At 39.6% G+C, this 20,090-nt stretch overlaps 1 protein-coding gene across 1 annotated transcript in view; it reads right to left on the reverse strand.

Annotated features, from left to right (window-relative positions):
• CNTNAP2 (contactin associated protein 2) overlaps positions 1–20,090 on the reverse strand; it is a 1,225,394-nt gene that overhangs the window by 464,795 nt on the left and 740,509 nt on the right. Inside the window, exon 10 of the mRNA XM_076330744.1 lies at positions 10,031–10,202. Coding sequence (XP_076186859.1) covers positions 10,031–10,202 — 172 coding nt within the window. The remainder of the gene's footprint in view (positions 1–10,030; positions 10,203–20,090) is intronic.

The following is a 20,090-nucleotide window of genomic DNA, read 5'->3' on the forward strand; positions in this document are numbered from 1 at the left end:
AAACTGGTAGCCAGTGCATTTTAAGACCATGCTTTCCTCTTTGTAAAGGACCCCACAAGGCAAATGCATGCGGAAATAGCACATCCTGAAATAATTCACTATAGCTGTACTAATTGCATTCCCGTACTGTGGGGGATCACAGTACAGGAATGCAACCCTGTAAATTGGACCCCACAATTTAAAAAGGATATGAAGGTGCTTGAATGCGTCCAGAGTGGGGCAACAAAGGTGGGGAAGGGACTGGAAGGCGTGTCCTCTGAGGAGCGGCTGAGGACTCTGGGTTTGTTCAGTGTGGAGAGAAGGCGACTGAGGGGCGACCTCACTGCTCTCTACAGCTTCCTGAGGAGGGGAAGTGGAGAGGGAGGTGCTGATCTCTTCTCCCTGGCACCCAGTGCCAGGACACGTGGGAATGGCTCAAAGCTGCGACCATCAGGGGAGGTTTGGACTTGACATGAGGAAACATTTTTTTACCGAGGGTGCTCAAACCCTGGAACAAGTTTCCTGGAGAGGTTGTCGATGCCCCATGCCTGTCAGTGTTTAAGAGGCATTTGGACAACGCCCTTAATGCCATGCTTTAACTTTGGTCAGCCCTAAAGTGGTCAGGTAGTTAGACTAGATGGTCATTGTAGGTCCCTTCCAACTCAACTAATTCTACTCCCATTCCATTCCATTCCATTCAATTCTATTCCCTGTGCTCACCATTTGTTGAATAACGATGAGACTCTTATTTGCCTGAAATGCCAGGGGTTTTTCAGCTCCAAAAACACGTTCAAGGACACAGATCACAAAGATTGAAGTGGAAACAGGATTTTATTTCATTTTTCTGAGTCTGTTTCAGAACCGATGCTCACAAGCATTAACACGATGCCCATGTGTAGCCAGGAGCAGGCTGATGCATTCCTCAGTTCAGTTTGAAAAAACATGCCTTGCAGTCTGGCAAAGGAAAGCCACAGAGACACAGAAAGCAGCAGCAGGAACACAGGCCAAGCAGTCCCTGTTTCCTGAAGAACGAGAACTTGAAGAATGAGCATCGGTACCGACCACACACAGAAGAAGAAGAAGAAGAAGAAGAAGAAGAAGAAGGAGGAGGAGGAGGAGGAGGAGGAAGAGGAGGAGGAGGAGGAGGAAGAGAAGGAGGAGGAGAAGGAGAAGAGGTGTGTGGTACCGCGGGGTATTTTCCAAAGTATGACACATATTGATGACAAGTATAGTTTTTGCCTTCCAAAACTTGCTCTGCTCTGCTTCTTGGCCAGTGGTGCACGAAAAGCGCTCTCGTGCCTGCCCTGCGCTTGCAATGCATGCAGGGAGAGCTGGAAAGTGGCAGCTCCGGATGGGGCAGCAAGCCTGGAGCCCTTCCAAGCACAGGCTGTTTTGCACAAGCAAGAACCCCTGGGGAAATGGAGCCAAGGGGAGAGCAGAGCTCGCTCCCGCTCCAAACTTGCAATGGGCAAGAGAGCCAGAGAGAGCCAGGGCACGAGTGGCGCCTTGGAGGTGCAAGAGCAGCAGGCAAGGACTGAGCCAAAAGGGTCCAGAGGAGCCCTGACAAGGGGCTGTGCTCAGTGCTACAGAGGAAAAGCAGCAAACCCCGGGGGCCACCCTGGGGGCCCGCCCTGGGAGTCTAGAAAGCTTCCTCCCCCCGGACGCGGGGCACAAGGGCCACCTTTGTGGAGCATGAGCAGCAGGCACCTAGCCAAAATGGCCCAAAGGAGCCCTGGCAAGGGACCGAGCTCAGTGATGCAGAGGAAGGCAAAAAACCCCCGGGGACACTTGCTAGCCCACCGTGGGGGAAAAAAAGCCTTCCTCCCCCCAGCTGTAGGGCACAAGAGGCCATCTTCCTGGTGCATGAGCAGCAGGCAGGAACCTCGCCAAAATGGACCGGAGGAGCCCTGCCCTGACAAGTGGTCATGCTCAATGCTGCAGAGGAAGGCAAAAAACCCCCGGGGACCAGTGCCAATCTGCCCCGGGGGAAAATTCCTTCCTGACCCCAGCGCTGGCGATCGGCTGTTCCCTGAGCATGTGAGCAAGACCTGCCTCCTCGTCCCACAGGCTGGTCATGCCTCCCAGGAGATGCCCAAGCCCTGTTCTCCCTCAACCTGGCACCATCTCAGGGGCTTCCGAGAGTGGCCAAATGCCCCTGGTCTGATGGCCCTTGGGGGCAAGAATCCTTCCCACACCTGGCAGGGCACCAGTGGGTGCTCCAAAGCACTGGGACCCCTGGCAACATCTCTGCATCCCATTTCTTACAGCTGCTGCCATTGCCTCCACAGGGGATGATGGCAGTGAGCTCTGCAGTGTTCCTCAAGAAGCCATTCCCTTGGTCTGGCCACAGATATCCAGCTGAAAAAGATTTCTGTCCCTCAGATGAGCTTTGAAGGTGGCCCTGCTGGGAGCTGGCCTTGCAGCAGAGAACCTCCAGCAGCCTCGTCCAGCCTCCTCCGGTCTTCCTCCCTCAGCACCCTCCAAGTAATTCCACTGCCTCCTCAAGGACTTCCTCTCGGATGTTTTTGGGCTGCCCCCGGGCCAGCTCTGGCAGCGGGACACGGGAGGATGCCCCCTTTTATCCTGCCCTGGTGCATTGTGACTGCTGCATTCCATGTGGTGGCACTGTGACATGGGGGTGATGGGGCCCCCCATGCGCAGCCCTGCCCGCTGCCCCTCCACCCAGCATCCTTTGGAGGAAGGCCTTTGGGGTGCTGGCCCCGAGGCAGTCCCTGTGCCCCAGAGGCCCAGGGGACTCTCCCTGCCCTTGGTGGCCATGCACTGGGCACAGCTGCTGGGTGTCCCTGACGTGTCCTCTGCCACTCGGCTCCCAAGGACAAACCCAGTGCTGTTACTCTTCTCTCAGACCATGGCAGAAACCAACCCTGCAGCCCAGAGACCACCCCTAATAGCTGTCAGGTTGCTTTACATACTCCTCCTCCTCAGAAATATACCTAAATGTTTACTGTCTTAGCTTTTGTTTTAGCACGAACAACTATTTATCATGAATAATCCACTTGCTCTAGAAAATTATTTTAGGAGCATACATTTTTCATAACAGAAAGATGGATTAATATTCATTAAAGTTAAATGAAAGATGATTTTTTCTTTCCTCTCTCTGCAGAGTTTATCTAGGATTAAATACAAGACAAAGAACAACTGAGGATTTTGGAGATTTCAAAGTGTTTAGGCATCCAGCTACAAGATGATATATAACCCCCACAGTTACTTGAAAGAGTCTCATAAGAATGCTGTTGAGTATTGTAACCTGTGTAATATAGGTTAAAGTGAACAAGGGGGAAAAAAAAAAAAACCATGGCAAAGGCATAAGCATAAAATAGGGTTCAAACCATCTGCATTTCAAACTATTCTAACTTGCTTAAACAGCTACTGATTACACTATAAAGTTATTTAACAGTCTGGGTCATTAGTCATACCGTTCCACACAGGGAACCTCACACATTTTCCATCTTCTGTCCATGCAGTCCTACTCCATCCCTTGGTGCTGCTTTTTTTTTGTGGAAGCTTCCATGATATAATCAGCATCATTTTCTCTTTTTGGAGTCTTTCAGCTCCATCATCCAGACTCTAAGGTGATTATAGTCCTTGCTTAAAACTACAGAAAAGAAAGTAAATATCTTCTTCCTCTCACCCCTTCTGTGGAATAACACTTCACATGTTGGTTCCCTGCACATACTTCTGTTTCAAGTACTGTAAATTAATGCTTTTTAGTATTTAAGCAAGTAATACTTTAATGTATTCCACTCACTTAGCTTCAGACGCAGTGCAATGGTGGTGAATCCTAAAACTCTGAAAAAATTATTGTTTTTTTCCTCCTCAAGGTATTTCCTAGCTTTACTAACACAATTAATGCAATAAGCATTCCATAAAATGACCCCCTTACTTACAACAGAAACTGTGCCCTTCCTCTTTGTCCATTTCAGACTTTACTTGATTAATTAGTCATTTGCAAAGAATTATGACTATTTGAATCATAATGAATGTCAGATATTATTTCCATGTGCAGCTTACATTAAATTGTTTTAGAATGACCTAGAATGGGCATTTTTGTATTTTAAAAACTACTGTTACATTGTAAAGAACTTGATTTTCCTTTACGGTAGAACTCAAGGACATCGCACAGCTCCAACTGACATAAGATTGTCCCCTTTGCAAGGTCAGAAAGGAATAGGGTGATCTTAGATAAAGAAGTCACGTGAAAAATACTTTTTTGAGGAAAGTTTATTATAATGTCCATGCTATTATCATCACCAAAACACATGAAATCCCTAAGTAAGGTTAATTTGAAGTGATAAAACCAGCTCATTACAATTCACTTGACCAGCCTGCGGGCCTAAATGGTTATTTAAAAAAACTGCACTTGTGTTGCTGTCTTGGGGAGCTCCCTTCTAACTAATGAGAGCTGGAAGGTCCAGCCAATTTCTTGAGGGTACCAAAGTGCTGCATAGAAATCTTCAGTCAAGCAACTATTATTATATCAGTATCTTATCTCTAAAAGAACATATATTTTAATTCTTATTGGACTCACTCTTTGTTAAGTTTTGCAGTTATCCAAATTTTTCCAGCTGCATGCAAGGGAGTAAATTTGTAAACACATAGGAAAACCCAATTTGTTCAATTTATTGGTGCTTCTCATGCCTCCTTTTTCACTATTTTTACAGTGTTTTCCCCCTTTTTTTTAATGTGAGAGAATGGAGATTTTTTCATAGTTAAAAAAAATTATTACAGAAAACTAAGGTATACTATGAAGAGAAAGGTAAGTAAACCATTCCTATTTTGTGTCCAGCTCTGTAGTTTGTAACCTTCCAGCTGTCTATTGATCTGTGTTAAGGAATATGGCAGTTGTCACACGCTGGTACATAGGGGACAAGTGCCACAGTATTAAAAGCACTGTCACTGTCATCTGAGCTATAACCTGTGCCTACAAAGTCACTTTTCTGGACTGAGATGGGTTATGAAGTAAACACACTTGAATCTCTCTTGTTGAAAGGCAGCTTTCATCTCCATTTCCACATCAAAAGTTTGCAGGGTTCCAAAGAGAAATGGGGAGAGGGAGAGAAGAGGGAGAAGGTACATGTAGGAAGTGGCTTCCAGCCATATGGCCAGGAACATCTGCAGGCTGAAGTCATGGTATGGTTTCAGTTCTTCCCAAGTCGTACTTGGACATTTTACTTCCTTTTTGTGAATTTGTCTTGGGAACAGCACAACTGTAAAGCAGGTTTTGCTTCCAGTCTGGACATTGGCATATCATCTGCTTCTTATGCAGAATACTACAGGATGACGTCTGCCTTATTCCTCGCTGTCTGCCTCACCACTGGACTGGCAGAGGGAGGGGGAGAACAGAGAGGAAGGCCAGAAGCCTAAAGTCCATGTAAAGAGCCAGAAGTGAAGAATTCTAAGACTATTTGTAATGATGATTTTTAATTCCAAAGAAATTCTGTCTTTTTGCCAGTTACATTGCGGACATTTTCATGCACCAATATGCTTGCTGTTTTTTGTTAGTTAAATGAATTATTTCAAATTTTGATTGGCAATCACATAGTCTAGAGAATGTAGCTGCATGGGATTAAAGCTGAATGCTGGCACTCTGTCATACAGTGTATCACCACAGCAGGTGAGCAATAATCACCCAGAAATGTTCTGCCGCACGTATCCGATTACTTCCATTAATTCTTTAACATGAAATTATTATTGAAAATTGGCATCTAATTCATCTCACTGTGTTACAGAGGGAATCACACAGTTCACACATTCATAAGACACTAGAAGCAGCTACATGAAAATTCTTGGTACTGCATTTTTTTTCCCCATTTCTGTCATTTCACCTCTTATGGTACACAGAGATTTTCATTAAAATTGGCATATGTTCTGCATAATCTACAACGACAGATTGGACACTATATTTTGCAATCATTTTAGAATCTCCTCATTGTGATTTCGTGATTAAAACCCATAATTCTAGCCACAACAAAGTCAGGCAAGCTTTAGAATTCTCTGAGACTGCTGGGATAAATTAGTTGTGAGTAATAATTCCTGTTCAATGTCCTGTGCTAAAATCCTAAAGTGCAACTGTACCATCTGGACTCTAACAATACGTTACTTTGTTAATGATAAGTAAAGGAGGTATATAGAGACCTGTGCTGTCACAAGCAGTACAGCATGTTGATCACTGTGACAACAATGCAACTTCCATTGCTAATACAATTAAAGTTAATTAAGATACAGAAACAGGGATGATTATTTTTTTTCAGTAGCATTTTAACTGCCTGTAATTACTATATATATACCTGCATGAAATTATATGCATTTATACTATTAGGCCACTGGTAAAAAGACAATATTCCTTAGCTTTGGTGTTCCCTTTTAATAAGATCTCAGCTTGTAGTCTTTGCAATAGCAAAATGCTCATGTGAGGAGGGGAAGACTAAAAATAAAAAGACCCTGGTTCAACACTTGTATCTCCCAAGTACAAGTGTAATACTCTAACATGACTATCCTTCTAACATCTTAAAAAATACTGGAGCTAAAATGCAGAAACCTTTTCCATACGGGGCAGGTGTTTAGCTTGGCAGAACCTGGGACTTTGGAAGCAGTTACCTCCAGGCGGGTGCAACATGAGAACTCACCACCCTCACTACCTTTTATCATGTCCTTATAGAGAAAACTGTCCCCTCCTTACTATCTGCTCTGGCTAACGATGAAAAATGCCACTGTTTACAACTTATTTTTTTTTTCCCCCAACCAAATGGCTGAAGTCTGCAGTAAGAATAATTCAATGTGACAGCTTATCTTTTTGCCCAGCGGGGGTCTTCACTGAAGTGTGGCTATGAAAACAATTTCCATGTTGATGATGACCAAAGTCTTTATGATTTAGAACACAACAAGTTAAAAAAAGCAGGAGGATCCCAGTATCACAGCCAAGGGTATCTTCCCATTTCAAAGGAAATGAAATTAAGCTAATATATAGCACACATGGTACTTGGATCCTTTAAAAGAAAGCCACATAAAAAAATGTTATATATAGTGGCATGTTGTAACAGCAGTGCTTGTAAACTCTTACTTGCAGATGTTAATAAGACAGCCATGAAAATCCAGTCAGATCTAAAGCTTGGCATTATTACTTCTTAGTCAAAGAGTTTGTTTTAAAGTGCAAACTACAAAGAAATAAACTTGATCATGGGAAAACAAGAAGCTAGATTACATCTCATTCCTTAAAAAAAACAAAACCAACCCTAAGAAAATTCTTTGGATACTTTTCTAATTTCCTATGATTACACAATTCTTACTCTGCTTGCAAAACAATCTTCCAGTGCTTAGGAAGCATAAATATAAGACACACAGTTTTAATTTATGTAATGAGGATGATATCAGGGTCCAAGGTGGCAGAAGAGAGAAACAGAGTGAGAATACATTTTCTTATATAAAGAAAACATATATACATAAACATATATAAACACTGTTATTTATATTAAAATATATTATAAATACAAACGTTATATATATAAACTATATAAAATAAATCTAATCTATAATACATGTTTATATAAAGAATAATAATGTTTTAATATAGTAAAAGGTATTTCATATAATATGTATGGCATATGGCATTATATTCTAATATATGAAATATTTGAATATATGTTATTATAGGTTATAAAAAGAAATACCTTATAAATAGTAACTTCTGTATGAAGTTCACTTCAGAAGTAAGCTGCTTGACATACAGGAAGCTTTAAGTCTTATTTTTCAAAAATGCATTGTAAAGCTCCGATGCTAATTAACTTACATTGTAAGTGAATTGTAATTACACTGTAATACATTGCAAAAGCCTAATTCTGATTAACTTCACTATGATGATGGAATTATTTCTAATTGACACTGGCATAAGTGGGATCAACACAAACTGTCTCATAATCTTAGATTTACCCACTGGGGAAAAATCAGAGACTTAATTAGATGTATCTTCACATCCTTTCTTCCAAGCCAATTTACATGTCCAAAAACAAATATTCAAAAGAAAACTAAGCAATTCAAGCTACCAAATACTAACCACAGGAGGCCTTTCTAATTTCAGTTGTATGTGAGGAGATAGAACAAACTTCTTCCCTATGACAGCAGCTCTTCACTTCCTCTTTTCACTATGACTTCAACCCTCAACATGTCCATGAGAAGCAGCAATTTAAAGTGGCCTGACATGCCAGAACAACTCACTGGTACACCACAAAGCATGATCCTCAACGCTAACATTACTAAAATGGTATACTGGGTCTGCCTGGGATGAAGTTTCTAAGTTAACCTTCTTCATAGCAGCCCATATGGTGCAGTGCTTCCCAGTTGTGGCTAAAACAGTGTTGGTAAGACACCACTGTTTTGGCTGCTGCTGAACAGGGCTTGCAGAGCATCAAGGCTTTCTCTCCACACCCTCCCCCATAAAGACCAGGAGGATGGGGGTGGGCAAGAGGTTAGGAGGGGACACAGCTGGGGCAGCTGACCCAAACCGACCGTAGGAATATCCCATACTATACAACGTCATGCTCAGCAATAAAAACTCAGGAAATGGAGGAGGAAAGGGGGATGTTTAGGGTTATGGAGTTTCTCTTCCCAAACAGCCGTTACACGTGCTGAGGCCCTGCTTCCCAGGAAGTGTCTGGACATCTGCCTGCTGATGCAAAGTAGTGAATGAATTCCTCTTTTTCCTTTGCTTGCATGTGCAGCTTTTGCCTTTCTTATTAAACTGCCATTCTTATTAAACTGCCATCTTAATCCACGCGTCTTTTCGCCCTCCTTCTATTTTTCTCCCCATCTCCTGGGAGAAGGGAGTGAACAAAAGGTAGGCCAGGTGTTTGGCTGCTGGCCATGGTCAACCCACCACAACTTGTTTAGTGCAAACTGATGTCTAAATTTCAGGAAGAGAAGGCATTTTGTGAGACCAAAGCAGTATGCCATATTTCGTTTTTTCACAGTATCATTTCTCTCTTTGAGATTCTCTTAACTTACAGTAGGAAATTAAAAGCACATGCATTTCTTTACCATAACTATGCATATCTTTGCTGATGATATCCAGAGTCACTCAACCTGTAGAATCTCCACCCCTGGAGATGCTCAAAACAACTGGACGTGGCCCTGAGCAACCTGACATAGCTTTGAAGCTGGCCCTGCATTGAGCGGGGCTTGGACCACATGAACTCCAGTGGTTGCTTGTTACCTGAATTATTCTAGGGCTCTATGATCTCGTAATCTTTGCTTCTTTCAAAGCAGCATTCTAAAAAGCCATTTCCAGCTTTCCAGAAGACTTGCAATAGGTTTAATATGTAGGTAATTTTCATGATAAGCCAAGCTGCCTGCATTCAGGAGTTAGGCTAATTGCTCTTTCCCTGACTTTCCTAGTATTTTCTTTTTTGCCAACAAAGAAACTATTAATCAGGAGCAACAGAAATTAACACAGGTAAGTGGTTGGAAAAGTAGGGCTCAAAGCAAAAGCCTGCCATAATTCAGAATTACTCTTCTCAGTTTGGAAAAAAACCAAACCACTGAGCATTATTTTAATAAAGTTTGAGCATTTATTACATGCACAGACATGCAAGCATGTGGACCTATTTTAGTTCTCTGAGGAATTCAGTGAAGCCAGAAGCACTGAAGCCAGGAAGCACAACTTCTTCTTGCAAAAAGATCTCCATAACAGTCATCTAAGAAACAGAGAAAATGTGTGACTTCTCGGGAGAGTTCCCTCTATTCAAGGCAGCCATATTATTGACCCGTGGGTTGAATTTGACTTACAAGAGCTTTTCACCTCCTCCTCTGCCTGAGAGTAGGGAGAGTGGAGATATGCTTTCCACTGCCACCTACACAATCAACAATTTAAAGCCATCATCTCCATGATCTAAGCATGGTTCCCACTGCTAAAAAGGTAGGACTGCCTTGACGCGATCACTGGCAGTCAGAACCACCTTTTCTGTATCACTCTATATTTTCAGAATATGCAGGACATGTATCAGTGTATCAGAGTATCAGTGATGTGTCCGCAACTTACCTGTCAATAATGGCACACATGTCAATGGTGACATTGGCAAAGCTTCCCAGCTGACCTTGCTCCACTGCGTGCAAATCCACCAGCTGATCATCCACATGAATAAACTGCATGCATCCTTGAAATGAATGCTGAAATAGCGAGTGATCTGAGTCATTCATCTGTATAGGAAAACCTGTAGAGCAGCAGAATAAAGAGCATTATTAGCTTCATATACTCAAGCCAGTATTTTTTCACAGGAAAATACATGTTTTCTAGATGGGGGAAGAAAAAGGCAAGGTGGGAAGGAAATATTATACAGTTATTAAATTACATTGCAATATTTTTAAGTCATTGGCAACTACCTGCAAGAATTTATACAGTACAGCTGATGATTCTTTCAGTAATTTTTGTCTACAGGATGGAAGTCTTCTGCTACCCTTCTCTTCCCCCAGCCCTCCATTGCTGTTTCTCATTACTTCTCTCTTCATACAAAGATTAAGGAAATAGGAAAAGCATTCATCTCCTTGCTGTATTTTAGGAATCACATTCCCATTTCTCAGTTTTTTCTGAGAAAAATGTATTCCATGTATTCCATGAAGTGAATTTCCAGTTCAGCTTTCTCTAGAACTAGGATTCCTGGGCAATGAATATTTCTGCTGGAAACTTTCTGCAAACTTAAAACTAGCCCTAAAATCTAATGTCCTGGCCCACTTCTGAGGAATCTGAGGACATTCTGTAGTATTTTCATTTTTGATCTGAATATGTTCATTTGCCTGTCTTTCTGAAAGTGGTTTATAAGAGATGAGAATGAATTAGTGTCTTGACTCAGGCTAAAAGGCAGGGAGACAGAGAATGTTTGTATGTGATTGTTTAACTGAATGCCCTTCGGAAGTGAATATGTCAATTTACTTGAGAAAAATGTCCTCGATAAGACAGCGGAGAGCCTCATTCACTACTTACAAATCTTTAACAATGAACTCCCTGAAAAAGCTTCAAGAAAATAAATTAAACAGAACCTGTTTAAGATGAGAGCAGGAAGGGAGAGAGAGGGGCTAACAACAGTTTATTGGTAAAGAAGGTTAAAAGTCTGAAAAATGCATAATGGTTTTGCAGATTTCAGCTAGGAAGATGACTAGCCATGCAGTTCTTGACTGACAAGGGTAAAAAAATCACACACCTTTGTTTTGGTAGCTAAGACAGATTATACAGCTCCCATTCCTTCTCCCACTTTCCTACCCAACTTCCGATCCCCAATGCCTTACTTCCTTCTTCAATAGCATGGAAACAACTATTTGTCGAGACAGGAGAATAAGAGATTATCAAACCGATACTGTTTGAATAGCAGGAGGAAAAGGGAATGAAAGTCATTTTAAATTCTGTTCCCGAGTACAGTTTATCACATGCCACACAAATAGTTGGACTGACTAAAAGACGGCAATGAATAGAGGGCAAAAACAAGCAACTGGGGCTTGAGAACAGATGCTGCTTAATGTGGCACCTATTACTAAAAAAACCTCAGATACATGTAAGTCTTCCCCAAAATATAATTAAGATCACTTTAACTGAAAGGCTTTGCCAGAACATTCATATGACCAGTAATGTTTTTTAAAATTTTCTAGAACAGTCTTGCCCATCAGCTAAAATTGCTGCTGGTAGCTCCTAAATTTCCCCGATGCACTTCAGTAAGCACTCACTTCAGAGTTCACTGGTGGTGCCAAAGAATTAATCAGGGATGTTACAGAAATTAAGCAGTGACCATGCTAAAAGTTAGCTCTGACAGGTATTTCAAAAAATTGGGCAAAGGCTTGTCTTGAGGTCATATCGCCTTCGGAGCAAAATTGTGACACTATCGCAGGAAGCCATAAACTGCTATGAGAAAGATAAATAACCCCCTTACACTAATACACATCAGATGGAGAAGGAAAAACTTCTAGGGATCCCCCAATTACCTAACTAGTGCATAATAACCTCATCAGACCAACTACCCCCCACCAAAATGGTGCTAATCCTAGACTGTGGGAATTGTTATTTTGGATTGGCAGAAAAGTCAAGTTGTAGGGACAGGCTTTATATTCTCTTCCCAGCATTGACTAGTGGCTTATCTGATGAAAAGAGGACAGGGCTTTCAGAAACCTGCCTCCTACTTTTTCTAACTTGTTCTTTCCAGTGACTGATTAAACTGATTCATCTGAGGCTTTACAGGCAACAGTACAGAGAGCCAGAAAGTGCAAGTTAATTCTCTGTTGTTTGGTGGATGCAAGCACAATATTTGCATGTCTCTATCAGGTGCTTTCTCCAATTATATTTAAAGAGCTCACTCTTTCAGTATGACTGTCAGTTTTTCAAACTGTCACTGAAACTACCCTATAACTCCTTCTCAGCAAAAACCCCAAACTAACACCAAGCACATGGTCATTTAGATCTTCAATGCATTAGCAGAGCTGTGCAGGAAACCTGTGTATCATCTTCCGGTTCAAAGCACTTCCACAATTCCTTTGTTTTAAATATTAAATTCAAGGTTACCAACACTGAGGTAAACGCTTAGTAATATTCATGTAAACCCAGCAAAGCCAAGGACATTATATGGATATATCTGAATATAATGAAAGATTATCCACCATCCTTCAAGCACTAACTGAAGAATAAGATCAAAAACTAGAGCCACAATTCATTCTTCACATCAAAAAGAGTATGATCCAAATAACTAAGCCACAAATGTATGATTAGATTCAGCAATATATTCCAAAAAATTACTACCAACTTTTGATAGCATTTGAGAACTAACCATAGAGGCATTTCAATACGTGATTCTCGACTTCTCTGCATCTGAAGTATCAGTTCTTGACCTACACTATATTAGCACACAGTTATTATTGGTCTCTGGGACATGTTCTCCGCTTTGCTACTCGTTGAACCTGCAAACAGGAAAGTGGCAGCCAGGTCCCTCAGCCTGGGCAGAGACCCCAGGTCCCTGGGTCCCCAGGCTGGGCTCCACTGGCTGGGGTAGGAGGGAGTTGTGGGCTGGAGTGGCTGGAGCTGCCGGTCACTCCTAACCTAACTACATAAATCAAGCTTTCCTCTATTACCCAAGAGAGTGGTGTACCCTGAGCATTAGTCGGTTTGGGATTCTGAATTTTGCGGTACCTATCAATGGATGAAGGCTATAATTTGCTCACTCATATGTCTTTCTTTGACTGTTTTCCTGCTACTCCCTTTGTTGTTTCTAGTCATGTAAGGAACCGTAAGAGGAAGGGGTTTTATGCACTTGTACAGCACCTTGCATAAATTGTCTGTGAGGCTGAATGGGTGTCAAGGCATTTCAGTCATGCTATTACTGTAACAGATAGTTATGCAAAGAGATAATTTCAAAAAACAATTCATTATCCACAGGGAATGGAAGAATGGTGGCTTTTCTGAACTATATACTTCTCACAAACCAGCCTTCTCTAACACCAATTTTTTTCTGCTTTAAAATTGTTGCCATAGCTTAGACAAACTTTTCAGAATGCAGTTAATAAACGTACTGTTATGTAAAGAGTTTAGCACATGGGAAAGCAACTAGATAAGCCTTGTATATAACACATTGTTTTTGAACTATTAGGTATACAGTCTAATGCCCATTAATTTTGGTGGGACCTGGATATTTCAGACAGTTCCAGTCCGAGTCATCTGGGGCAAAGCTTTCGCCTCAAACGTAAACCTGGAAATGACCTAACACCTTGCAGTTATTTCAATACACATGACAATACCTTCCCCTTCCAGATTTGCATTATTGAGACATGATTTACTTCCTCATCCTTCCTACAATGAATGAAATTTTAATTAAATGATGTTCTATAACAAAGGCTGACAGTAATGCTGTCACTAGAAAGGCTAAATAATGGATGAACAATTTGGACAGGACTGTATTGATCTTCTTGCTGACAAGAAAATATGTACATTTTCAAAATGCATATAAAATGCAGTTTGGACAGTTTAAAACAATGCTCATGCTTATGATTACAAATGCACCTTCAAGTCAGGTAGACTCCCTTATCCTGTAATTTCTACATCTTTCTGACTTTTTCCGTACAAAATCTGAATCTTACCATTTTATTTTTCACATTTTAAGCCCACAAAGAGATGGATTATCCTGCAAAGGTCAGACATGGATTGAATCTGAATTTTCCCCAGACTTCAAGGAAATTTGTTTCCAGGACTTCATTCTGACCTACCAAATACAGAACCACCAAAATTCTAGATCCAGCTCCTGATCTTAATTCAAACTTGCATGAAAAATTAGAAAATCTATAATTTTGATTCATGTTATTTTCTGTTAGAAGTCACTTTAACATAACAAAATAAATATAATAAATAAATTATAATAATAGGTATAATAAAATACCTATGAAAGAAAACAATATTTCTTTTCCAGTGTCAAGATCTATTATGCCTCTCTTCCAATCACCTGAGTAAGGTTCTATCAAAGACATTATAAGAAAGGAAGTTGAAGGAAGAATATATTCAAGTTCGTGGTATAATAACGAAAGAACAGACAGTCAGAGCATGTCATTAAACATCTGATGCACTACTTATTTCTGGGATCTGACGTAAGAATTAAATATCATACTAGACTCCAAATATACAATTAGAGATTATTTTGTATCCCTACTTGAAACACTCAGGTTTTCTTTGAAATGTAATGCAAATTCTATTGTGACAAGAAGACAGTTTTTCTCCACAGCTTGTGAGAACACCTCATCATTATATTTTTATTTTTGCCTTTTGTTTTATTTGTAAGTTAATGATGGGCTGATGTTTGTATTCAGGTGGTGCTTGGTATTTTACTTCTTTAAATGAAAAAAATACACCTCTTTAAAAAAAAAAAAGTAACTATTATCTTAGATATCTAACTGGTAGTCCATATTGTCTTCAAGTAGTTGCATGGGTAGCTGCAGAATCTAGTAATCAACAGACAAAGTGACTGATCTCAAGTCTGACAGTGATTTTTATCTGCATGGTATTTCAAGTATATGTCCTGGATCCTTGCTATGCATAATGGGAGGAAGGAAACAAAATTCTTTATTTGCCAGGATAAATAGCAGCACAGTATCGTTCAAGAGTCAAGTAATCTTCAAATTTTCTATACTTATCATACAGAGTTAAAAGAGGTTATTCTGAACCCACAGAACAAAGCTCAAATTCAGTGCATAACAACATACTTAGATTGAAGATATAGCTGGTGTTTCATATGTTAATAAACAGGAAAAGACACTAAAAGCTCAATACACCTACCTACTCAAATTCACTGTAGTATTTTTATGCTTGTTTCAGTCAGACCAGAATGGCGCCCTTAGTGTGAAGTGGAACACAGGCAATAACTTTGGAAAACTAGAAGTTTCCTGCTCCAAGAGCATGAAATAAACTAAAGAAACAAACTGCAGAAGGGATGAACAGCATGAGTTAAAATGGAATATTTTTTTCATTTCATTGCATCTCTGTAAAGCTACAGAAATGCTCAAAAAAGCACACACATATACTTTCTAAGTATTTGAAGGAATATGGGACCAGTACTGGACGTTTCAACAGAGTCATGCCTCTTTAACTCCAGTCATAATTCTGTATTAGGGAATATGAGGACTAAGGATGGGGTTTGCCAAGACATTTGGATCCCATGTCTGGCAACTGTATGAACTGTTCTGAAAATAAACACGACTTCAGAGTCTCCCATCTCAGTGGAGTGCAGAAAGACAAACCAGAATGGGAACTACAATTTTTCTGAGTGTATTTGCAGAGAAAGGCATTTTCTAATAAATTAATCTTTACTTTTGCCTTCATTATTTCATTTATAGAAACAGAGGTTGAATGCAACGTAGCACATTCTATCCCAACAAACGTAAATTACTAACCTAAAAAACCCAAATGTGTCTATATACAGAGATAAAAGCACACTTTACTAATGCTAGAGCTTAGAACAAGAGGATGTAGTACTTCTAGCACTCCTGGAGCACACGTGAGCCCTCTAGGTAAAACAGGCTAGCATTAATGAAGTCTCCGTTGGACTTTGCAGAATCTTCTCTGTACATGTCATTCATATTATGATGAAAAAGTTTAACCAGATCTCATAAGACTTGGCAGCATTTTCTACCAGTGGTGCAACTCCTGATTTGTTTTGTCTCCTCTGGAAATCTGGTCTTCAGCCAGACCCTCTTCTCTTAAAAATATTTTATCTCCAGCTGTCTGCTTATTAATTGAAGCCAGTTCTGGAAAAACATTGAGATTTTTCAGTCTCTCAGTGTACTATCATTCCTTAACCCTCAGTTAGATTTCACTTCGGTGTATTGACACTGATTCAGTACCTAGCAGTCCTTAATGGGATTGAATTCTTTAAAAAGTAGCTTCTAGGACCTCTCTACTTGAGGTACGAAGAATACCAATACAGTACTATGGTTCTCCTTTATCATGTGCCAGAGAAATTCTTCCTGGAGCACAGCTGAGATTTAGATGTAATAATTCTAGGGTCATGTAACCTAGCCATAGATATAGGTCATGTATAGCATAATAGGTTATCTGAACATGTAATTATACTGGTATTTTTTATAAGTTGGTTGTCGAGGAAAGAAACAGGCAGATAATGCAACAATCTAGGTAAGAAAAAGCCCAAAAAATACTCAGATGATAACAGTTCAGCAACTAGCTGTGAAGAGACTATCTTCAAGCCACAATGCAACTTGCACAAATATTATTTTACAAGATATTAAATGGCTAGGATGACAGCCTAGAAAAAAGTAGAGGAAATACAGTTATGAAGGCACTGACAAAAGCAGAAACAGGAGCAAGGCAGACTATCTTTAATAGCACCAGGAAAATTACTGACAGTAACAAGGGAAGGATAAGACTACAGTATAATTGTCTCTTTTTACCAGCTTTGTTGATTCAGTGCTTCTCTCGGATTGCCGTGGACCTTAGTGTGAACAACAGTGTACTTCTTTAGAAGAACTGTTTTGAAACACTTTTCCCAATGGCTGGCCACAGAATTTGAAGGATTCAAATATATTTGGGCCTTCCAGTTACTGTTGGAAAATAGTGGGATTGTAACCCAGGCTTTCAGGTTGCAAGGTGATGGTACCAGTTCAGTTGTTTGAAATGAACTGCAATGGGCCCTGAGGTTTATCTCACCTTTAACTATGGCATCTTCTTCCTTTCCTTTTACTTTTCAATGCCAAAAGACAGGTACTCTTTTTTTTTTTTTCCTTCCCTTCCCTGAGGCAATTACAAACATGGTACCTCTCCTATTTTCAAAGTCATCTCCTGCAAAACGTGTAGACCATGTCATTCCCAAACAGAGAGAATGTCTGGCAGATTGTGCCCAAGCTCAGCTAGGAGGAAATACGCACATAGCCCACGTCTGTTCTCAGATCACATACCAACTGGACTGCACTTTTAAAAAAAATCCATGTACTATATTGCTACTGGGAGCAAATCTAATTAATTAAGCAGACCACAAGCATGATTTTCATTCACAGGGAATTTTCACTCTTAATGAATACCACAAGACATGTCCTAAATAACAATATTTTTCTAAATAGCTAAACTTCATACCCTAGTTCAGATAACACTGCAACAGAAAAGAAATTATTCCTGACAATCTAAAAAGACTTCTATATGCAGAAAAGAAACTACCTATTCGTATTCTCAGATATAAATCTTCAACGAAAAAAGACCTGTTGCAAACCAGGTACAACAGTAGTCTATTTGAAAGTTGCTGCTGCAGACTTAGCTTCCCTAAGAGCCATACTAGACATTACAAACCCAAGCATACACCCACAGACACTAAAATTTCATAAGATGAACAATGTCTTGGTGGTGGAAGAGAACAAATATAATTATCGCATGGGACTGGTTTTACTGATTTTGTATTTAGATGGGGGAAGATGAGATTGATGTCTCTTCCAGTTCCATGACTGTGTGAAATATAATGACTTCTCCCTCTTTATGGTTCTCTCTGAAGTTCTTCTGTAGATTGGATAAATGTTGAGAGCTGAAATAAAATATGCTTGTCTGCTGGGAAGAACAGATTAAATATTAATGGCAGGGTATGGTAGCATCTTGAGAGGAGGAGCGCAAGGGAAAAAATTAAGTAAAATAGTCTTAAAAATAAACATAAATGCTAAAATTGATACTTGTCAAATCACAACAGAAAAAAATCAGGTATTATCTGCTCAATGCACAGATAATTTTCCATCTCTTATTTGTCTCACTGTTCTACTTCCCGTGCATGGTGGGTGGCTCAGTTGTGCATATTGTTGGTTTTACAATGTCAGCCTTTGTATGGGCTCATAAAAAAAAAAAACAAACAATAAACTGAATTCAGTATTTTGATATGTTTGCATTCCAAGAGCATCAGAAATTTACTGATACAGGAAATGTATGTTTCTTTTCACAAAATAATAGCAAAACTGGATCCTCTTTCTATCTTGATGTTTAAAAAATGGATGAACAGCAATTTAATTTATTTTCTTGCAAATAAATGTATTCCAAAGTCTTTATTTTGGCAAGAACTGATGTAAACGGTTGGTAATTCATGTTATAAAAGCAGTTTATTTTATACTAAAATGGAAACAGCAACTCTGCTTGATGGAAAGTGTGCCTTATATAAACAAGTGCTCCACTGAGGAAAGTCCACTTTTTAACGTGGCTAGAGGTTGCTTTTTTTGCTTTTTCTTCAGAAACTACTTGATTTTGCCAGTTGTTAAACACTTCCAATTCCTGCCTACTACAATAGAGTTTGAGAGTAGTCAGCCACTTAAGACATAAATGAAGAGTCCTCAGGAAAAGTACAAAAAAAAGACAAACAACTACTTAAAAATAAAAGAGAAAATTTAGATACATTTTAATCCTTTACTTAGAAACTGGCAGTGATCAAAATAAATAAGGACACTAAGACTGTAATAAATTTAATATAAATAACGCAATGAAATGGTACACAAATGAAAAAGAAAATTTGTCTGAAAAACAGTTCACTTATTATGAGGCATTTAAGCACAGTTTTATGCTCTGGGGGTTCTGAGTACAAAGGCAATTCTGTTTCCTTGCAGAGGAACAGTTAAACATTAATAAAATATATTGGGCATCATCTGACAGATTAAAAACAATGAAAATGTCTTCTGCTGTTTTTAAATTAAGATTTTATTACCTTTTTAAGTGAATTCCCATGAAAAAAATGTGGTGCATGCATGGCTAAAACCCTAAAATATGAAATCAGCAAGAACTCTGTTTTGAAATAAACTCAAAAACTGTCCTGATCTTCCTGTTTAGACAAAATTCTCCTCCAAATAACTGGAAACAAGAGCAATAGCAGCAAGTTTCAATCATCACTTTCTGACATGGAGAGAAGCAGTAAGAATAATCATTATTACCAGTCTTGGCTAATTTAAGTCAATCTAACACTTCACTGCAATTTCTATCTTATTGTATTGGATATGATAGAAAATACAGAAAGCCACATAATGATCAAATTGCAGCAAATCTGTACATTACATTACCCATATAATACATGCTATTCATAGGCTTTCTATTTTATAGCAAAGAGAATAAATGTACACTGGCTTTTCAAAGTTACTGCTACTTCATTTCTACCGAAAATCCACCATGAAGATAAAAAATGTCTAGAGACTGCTGGAGATAATTACACTTACGGAGACATAAACAGCATAAAGTGCTTGATCACTATTTACTGCCTTTAAGAGACATACAGTGTGGCGATTACATTGTTGGCATTAATTGCATATCTTATTTGCTGCTCCTACATTAACTTATTTTGTATTTTTATGTACTGCAAAGTTCTGGCCACAATATCACTAAGGTAAATTTACTTCAATCGAAAATAGTAGTACAGAAGTCATTGGACCAATTCAGCTATAGATTCACATGATTTACTTCCACCAACTTCCACCTAAGAGATTTATATTTCAATCAACATTTTTTTTTTCAGTCCAGTTAACAAAGGTACCAAAAAGAAAGCATTGGCTAACCACCCAAGCAAAATCACTGTGAGCTACAGTTTGTAGGACCACAATACATCACTTTGTGGTAAACTGCA

The sequence above is a fragment of the Aptenodytes patagonicus genome, chromosome 2 (assembly GCF_965638725.1).
Source record: "Aptenodytes patagonicus chromosome 2, bAptPat1.pri.cur, whole genome shotgun sequence".
In the NCBI taxonomy this organism is placed as follows: domain Eukaryota; kingdom Metazoa; phylum Chordata; class Aves; order Sphenisciformes; family Spheniscidae; genus Aptenodytes; species Aptenodytes patagonicus.